Source organism: Montipora foliosa, unplaced genomic scaffold (assembly GCF_036669935.1).
Source record: "Montipora foliosa isolate CH-2021 unplaced genomic scaffold, ASM3666993v2 scaffold_433, whole genome shotgun sequence".
In the NCBI taxonomy this organism is placed as follows: domain Eukaryota; kingdom Metazoa; phylum Cnidaria; class Anthozoa; order Scleractinia; family Acroporidae; genus Montipora; species Montipora foliosa.
In genome coordinates, this window is record NW_027179738.1 from 32,501 (window position 1) to 40,000 (window position 7,500).

Below are 7,500 nucleotides of genomic sequence, written 5' to 3' on the forward strand. Positions count from 1 at the left end.
GAAGAAGTTACTCTACAAATTTTTTCCTTGGGCACTAAACCGTTTGTTTTATTTACGGATGCGTTATTTAAAGTGAATGCTTATTTCTAAAAGGTGGTTCAATCGGTTCTTCCTTTGTTCAAGAGTGAAATTCGAATTTTTATTGTCAACTGGAATAACAATTATCTGTACTTTCTTGGACACATAGAAAAAGTTGATTTGTTTGTTTGCTTGTTTGATTTGCTCTAAAATGCGAGCGAACAAGTGCTTTTTTAATCCGTTTGCCTAACTGGTTTTCGTTGTGCCTCGACAGTGACAAGAAAATCTTGCCCATATGTTATGAACTCGTAATCGCAATGAGTTCTCTTAAGATTAGGGGAAATCTCACTAGCTTGTGTTTTCAGAAGTTTGTTTAAAGCACCTAAATGTTATTTAAGTGTTGGAGCGGATCTTGTTTGAAGTTTGTCCTTTCTTGGTTGCATTGCCGTATTTTGCCGATTCTTGTTCCAAGCCAAGCGTGTTTCAATGAAAGACATCAAAATGTGAATGATCTCGTTTTCAGAGATAAAGTGGAGTAAAGTACATCAGTTAAACTCTTCTTTAACCTTGAAGGGACAAAGTTTTTATTATGGCTCCTAATTTTAGCGTGATTCCTTTTCGCTGGCTATTGACAGTTGACCCTAAAATGGCCTTTTTCCATTTCCATTCGTTCGCTGAGGGTGTGCTTGTTTTCTTTTAAAACTCTTGCGGTTCAAGAAAATTTCATTGCCAAACTAGTGAATTCCAAAGTAAATTTCACTCCAAAAACCGATATCGTTCTTGATTCATGCCATATCGGTTTTAACTGTAAAATTTACCGTGGAATTCACTAGTTAGGCAATGAAGCAGCAACCGAAAACATCAAAACGCGGACAATTCGAAACCTTTCATTTTCACTAACCCTACAGGCAGTAAGAATAAATAACCAGGGAGACCCCGCTTTTAGGCTTGGCTAAATCTATATATTAATATATATGGACCAAGTGTAAGTAATAATTATGGTGCTCCTACTCTTTCTTTGCAGCATAAAAAAATCTGAGAAACTATTCCCTGAGAATTAAAAAAAAAACTATCTTATAATCATTTTTTATAAACAATACAAACTGTATCTTTTAATTACACAATCTGTCTCTTAGTGTAGTCTGTCCTTATCCTGTTAATTTTATTAATACGTACTATAAATTGATGTTTTTAATAGATTATGTAACATATGTATTTGTTATATAACCTATTCGCACTTTAGTTTCTTTTGTTTTTTTGTAAATGCGCACATTTTGCTTACCTCGTCACTTGTGTAATTTACTTGGCTGTTTTATCTCTTTACTCTTGTAATGTAGTTCAATGTAGAAATATTTGTAAATAGTGCAAAAGAATAAAAAACTGAAAACTGGAACTAAAACAGAATCTTGTCTGCAAGAACTTCCTCCCCGAAAAGGTATCGAGAATCAAATCGGCCAAGTTAAGGGAAGATTGGGGCAGGAGAGATATCTTCTTCCCGCTCCAGTCGTTTCTCGGATTCCTTTTTTCATCCAAAATATTAATATCTTAAGCTTTGTGAAAATAAAGGATTAAATTTCTTCAGGATACGGAAGGTTAGGCAAGAGAGTAAAAACCAATTAAAAAGCTCATGTTACTTAGCAGTCTTTTCATCATCAACAATATTTCCGTCATCCAGCAATCATCGATATCGAAGATGGCTCTCATTAATCAAATGTTGCCCGACAAAATCACAGGTTACACACACAAACATTTGTTTCTTTGGAGTTTTAAAAATCCCTTCCTACACTCATTCGACTAAATTTGCAGAAAAAAGTTCAGTGAAATCCTTGACCATTTGCAAATTAACTGTGAATCAAAGATACTTGGATTCAGTCTTCAACAATCGAGCAGTCTTGCCGATCTCTGGAAATTGCACTTTTCGCCATTACACTTCATCAGTTTAACGTTACAAATTAAAAGAAAATGTATTGAAAATCCAATAGTTACCCTTTAACCATGGCGAGGCAGACCAGGGAATGATTCCAGGAGTACTATCAATTCCGAGGAAAGCTCTTGCAAACAGGGTTGTGCAGGTGATGGCAGTAGCTCCGAAGGTTACAGCAATGGTGTATCTGTTGTGTTTGCTGAAAAAGTTGACCGGTCTGGAAAGAAAACAAATTCAGCAAAAACCTAAGTTAAAAAAGGAACTACAGACATATGGGTGGTTTGCATGTTACGGAATCACCCCATGATGCAAGAAACAAACAATAATGAGGTTATCTCGCTATAAAAGATATGAAATGTTCATAAATTTCAACTACATGAGAGTTCGCGGCTCGAACCCATAATCCTGCAATTGACACACCAGCGATTGACGCACAACTGGCCAGCTCTCAATTGGCTCGATAGCTAAGTTGATAGAGTAGTGCAAAGCAATTGCTCATTCGACGTCATAGGTTCCGGCAAGCCCCGTTAAAACCCTTTTTTTAGGCTTTCTTTGCAACTGCTTAAAGTCGTACTATGACCAAAAGCTCAATTCTTCTTTTTCTTTGGATTTCACAACTATGTTAAATAAACACTAAGTAATCAAAGTTTAAAGCCCTGGTTTCAAAAAGGCACCAGTTTATTTTAACGCGGGCGTTAAGGGTTTGCGATGGTGAAAGACCAAGAGAGGGTCAACAATAACAGCCTTTTTCTTCAAGGAAAGAAAATTGTCAAAAAAGTGAATTATATCCAAGTGAAGTCATCGTGCTTGTATTCTCTTGTATTCAATAATTTTCTTAAAGAAAGCCAGCCTTCATATTCTACAAAAGCGAGTAAATCTGCCTCGAATGATACTGCATCACTATATCAGTCCGCGATAAAGCTAAAGAGGATGAACCATTGAGCAAGAAAAGACAAATAAACAAATTTCAAAGAGCGGGGTTAAACGAATTCGAGTAGCTAGAGTGGGATTCAGAGAAAGAATTTATGCGCTGCAGATACTTTAAAGCCTTCCCCATGCATTCATCCGTTTAATCCTTAGTCAATGGTTCCCTGCTAGCAGAGGTCTCTTTTCTTTTGTGTTCACTGGGCTGACGAGTACGGCTCGTCGGGTGTGCGCCTAAAATTTTGGCAGTGCGCCTAGAAATATACACTTGGTAGAACAAGTGCTCCAAAAAGCCAAAAATAAACTTTGAGCCCTGTACTTGACTCGAATTTCACCGTCTTCAACGGGGTTTTTAGACTTAAATACTGTTGATCAGTGCGGCTTAGCTTAAAGGCACCAGTTTATTTTAACTGGAATTTTCATATTTAATTTTCATATTTAATGGTTCGCCATTACTAACTATAATATCTTCAGACAGCTGTCAAAGACTCAATAGTTCAAGAATTCAATGCCTGTGTACGCAGCTGAATAGTTCATTATCCCTCCTGCTGTCTTATTAGCATTAGTAGAATTGGAGCTTAAGTTCAACAAGAAATAGCGTTTCTAAGCTAAGCCGCGCTGATCTACAGTATTTAGGTCTAAAAACCCCATTGAAGACGGTGAAATTTCGAGTCATGTGCACTTTAATTTGCCAACCCGAATCTCATTGGCTGTCGGAACAAACTATTATGAAAGGTTCTCTTGTTCCAGCAGATGGCACGTTTGAACTACAAAAAGAATGTTTGTGTTAGATCTTTCGGTTTGGTCTCCCTGTTTTAACAGTTTGTGACGTGATCCCTTTTTCCATATTTGGTTTGTACACGAGGCCTGGTTTTGTGATTAAAAGTTGTGAATCGCCATCTTGATCTATTTTTTTTTTACTGTCCCCGGTTTATTTGCGAATACACAGCAATTGGCGACGAGGATGGGATTTTTTGTTTGATCAAGCACAAGCGGTAGACAGGAATTTTGTTGTGCAATCCACATTTGAAGTCAAAGATACGACGGGAAATGCCTAACATAAACACGACTCAATTCATTGGCAAGGTGACCAAGTATGTTGTGGGAACAGATTGGGAGTCGTATACCGAACAGCTGGACTTTTATTTTCTTGCAAACAAAGTTTCGGAAGCTAAAACGAAGAAGGCTGTTCTTTTGACGAACCTTCCAGTGGAAACCTACCAATTGGCGAAGGATTTGGTGGCTCCTGCACAACTGAAGGACGACGCTATAACTTACGATGTCATTGTACAGCGAATGTGGGAACGAGTTCGATAATCGAGCCAGGAATTCTGGTGAGTCAGTTAGTCACTATGTAGCAACACTGAAGCACTTGACCACGGTATGCAAGTTTGGAGAGGCTATGCGAACCGATCGCCTTCGTGACCGAAGATGATTACTGAGTTGTTGAAGGTAAAACTCGCCGACCTTTCTTTTGATCTTGCGGTTCAAAAGTGTCTGGCTATAGAGCAAGCTAGCAAAGATGTTCAAGTAATGGAGAATGAGGGACCCACTCTCTTCGCCAGAGATTAGTTGGAGTCCATTCGGCTGGACTGGCCTTTACTTCAGTTGGGAACATCAAACACCGTTTCAGCCCTGGAAGACGTTTTGAGTAAACATGCATTAAGCGTTTTCTCTGAAGGTCTGGGCAGGATGAAGCACGGATCCAAAGAGGGTGCTCGGCCCCGATTTTGGAAAGCACGCCCGATAGCATTAGCTCGTAAACCAGCAGTGGATGAGGCACTGACAGAGCTTGAGGCTGAAGGGGTCATCAAAAAGGTAGTGACTAGTGAGTGGGCAGCTCCAATTGTGACCCCTGTGAAGAAGGATGGTAGTGTAAGGGTGTGTGGTGACTTCAAGGTGACCATTAATCCACAGTTAAAAGTGGACGCTTCCCCGAATTGACGACATTTACGCTAGCCTTGGTGGAGGAACATTGTTCAGTGTCATTGACCTGCGTCACGCCTACTTACAAATGTAGGTTGAGGAGCAATCCAGGCCATTCCTTACTATTAACACTACCCCCGGCCTGTACCAGTACCAATGCTTACCTTATGGTGTGGCTTCAGCACCAGCCATCTGGCAGCGGGCTATGGACCAGATCCTGCAAGGTATTCCAGGGGTTTTCTGCTACCTAGATGATATCATTGTAACCGGTAGCACTTTGAAGGAACACCTTGAGCGGCTTGCAACACTGCTGAAAAGGCTTGAAGAGTATGGTTTGAAAGCCAACCGAGAGAAATGCAAATTCCTTAGAAGCTCTGTGGAGTATTTGGGACATGCCATTTCGGCAGAAGGACTGCACCAATCTCTCAAGAAAGCCAAGGCCATCACTGAGATGCCAAAACCTCAGGATGTCACACAACTGCGTGCCTTCCTTGGTATGGTCCAGTATTACTCCAAGTTCTTACCTGATTTGGCTACTCACCTGGCTCCTCTGTATCGGCTGTTACAGAAGGAGGTAAAGCGGTCGTGGGGAGCTGAGGAAGAAGCTTGTTTCCCAGTGGTGAAAGAAATGTTGCTGCAGGACAAGGTTATGATTCATTACGATCCTGAGTTGCCACTGGTTTTAGCCACAGAAAGTTCCTCGTATGGTCTTGGTGCTGTCTTGTCACACCGTACTGTGGAAGGAGAGGAGCGGCCCATTGCTTACTCATCCCGGTCTTTGTCAGAAATAGAGAAGAAGTACTCACAAATTGAGAAAGAGGCCTTATCCCTGGATTGGGGTGTAAAGAAGTTTCAAACTTACCTGGAGGGTCGTCATTTTACCTTGGTTACAGATCATCAACCACTAAAATACATCATGGATCCGGGGAAGGCTGTGCCAGTGACCGGGGCAGCAGGGATACAGCATTGGTGCCTGTTTCTGGGTGCCTTTTGTTACCAGATTGAGTTCCGAGGTACCAAGCAGCATGCTAATTGTGACGGTTTATCTCGTCTAGCCCAACCACAAGCACCGGCTGAAAAGCCTGACGAAGTAGAAATGTTCCACACTTCTGTGGTGGAGGGCCTTCCTGTTACAGACCAGGAACTGAGAATGCAGACTCGTAGAGATCCCGTGCTGTCTCGTGTCCTAGATTTAGTGCAGTCAGGATGGGAGGGAGCAGAAGTTCACTGAGAGCTTATTCCTTATTTTCATCGTGGAACCGAAATGACCATACATCATGGAATTCTTATGTGGGGAAGAGGAGTTGTGGTTCCGACCAAGCTGAGAGAAAAAGTTCTGGGAACTCTCCACGAGGGACACATCGGTATGGTCAAGATAAAAGGCTTGTAGCGGGGGTACGTTTGGTGGCCAAAGAACGATAAGGACATAGAGGGGACAGTCCGAAATTGTGGAGGATGTCAGGAGACAGCAAATAATCCAGCTCATGCACCCCTGCACCGGAGGGATTACCCGGCCCTTCCCTGGCAAAGGCTTCACATAGATTTTGCTGGCCCAGTTTACGGAAAGATGCTATTGGTGGTGATTGATGCACACAGCAAGTGGCCTGAGGTCTTTGTGATAGAAGACACTACTGCTAAGGAGACAATTAGCACACTACGCTCCCTGTTTGCCCGCCTGGGAGTCCCGGATCAGATTGTGTCCGACAACGGACCACAGTTCACATCAGCAGCTTTTAGAAAGTTTACAACTGTTAATGGCATTAAGCATGTTACTGGTGCACCCTACCACCCGGCGACCAATGGTCAGGCAGAAAAATTGGTGCAGAGTTTCAAGAAAGGAGTGAAGGCTGACAAGTCTGGAAGAACTCTACAACACAAGCACGATAGGTTCCTGTTAGCATATCGATCAGCTCCGCATGCAACGACCTCCCTCATCCCAGCGCAGCTCCTTTTGGGACGAAATGTCAAGACAAGGTTGGACCTGATTAAGCCGGATGTAACGAAAGAGGTCAACAAGAAATTGCTTCAGTCCAACAGCAGCAGATTGAAGTCTTTCGTCCAAAACCAGAATGTTTGGGTGCGCAGCTACCGCAGAGGGCCGAAATGAGTGCATGGTATATTCATTGAGCGAACAGGTCCAGTCCTGTACAGAGTAAAGGTGAATGACCAAACCTGGAAGCGCCATGTAGAGCAGCTATGGGATAGCTACCTTTGCCCACCTGTAAGGAAAGCGACAGGTGATTGTACTGTCCCTGAAGAGGAGGAGCATGGTATGCCTTCTGTTGGGGAGACAGAGTGGAAGTATGGCCCTTCTACACCCGTGACGTCCGAGGGGGAGGTTCTATTTCCTGAGCCTGAGAGTCAACAACTGAGCCCACAACCAGAGTTGATTACCACCCGTGCGGGTCGAGTTGTTAAACCACCCCAGAGATTGAAGGACTATGTTTGCAATTAGAGAAAAGTGTACTGTTCTTTACTGTCGTCTAAGTACCATCATATTATCAGACACGTTGACATTTTTTTCCCGAACTTTATTATATTTCACTTTATTGTTTGTTCTGCTAGTTTACATTTCTGAGCCTTAAGGGGGAGGAAATTGTTAGATCTTTCGGTTTGGTTTCCCTGTTTTAACAGTTTGTGACGTGATCCCTTTTTCCATATTTGGTTTGTACACGAGGCCTGGTTTTGGGATTAAAAGTTGTGAATCG

At 42.2% G+C, this 7,500-nt stretch overlaps 1 protein-coding gene across 1 annotated transcript in view; it reads right to left on the reverse strand.

The window, feature by feature from the left end:
- Positions 1-7,500, reverse strand: part of LOC137988891 (stimulated by retinoic acid gene 6 protein-like) — a gene marked incomplete at its 3' end in the record, with an annotated part of 60,622 nt that overhangs the window by 27,492 nt on the left and 25,630 nt on the right. Inside the window, exon 4 of the mRNA XM_068834836.1 lies at positions 2,005-2,159. Within this exon, the coding sequence (XP_068690937.1) occupies positions 2,005-2,159 (155 nt within the window). The remainder of the gene's footprint in view (positions 1-2,004; positions 2,160-7,500) is intronic.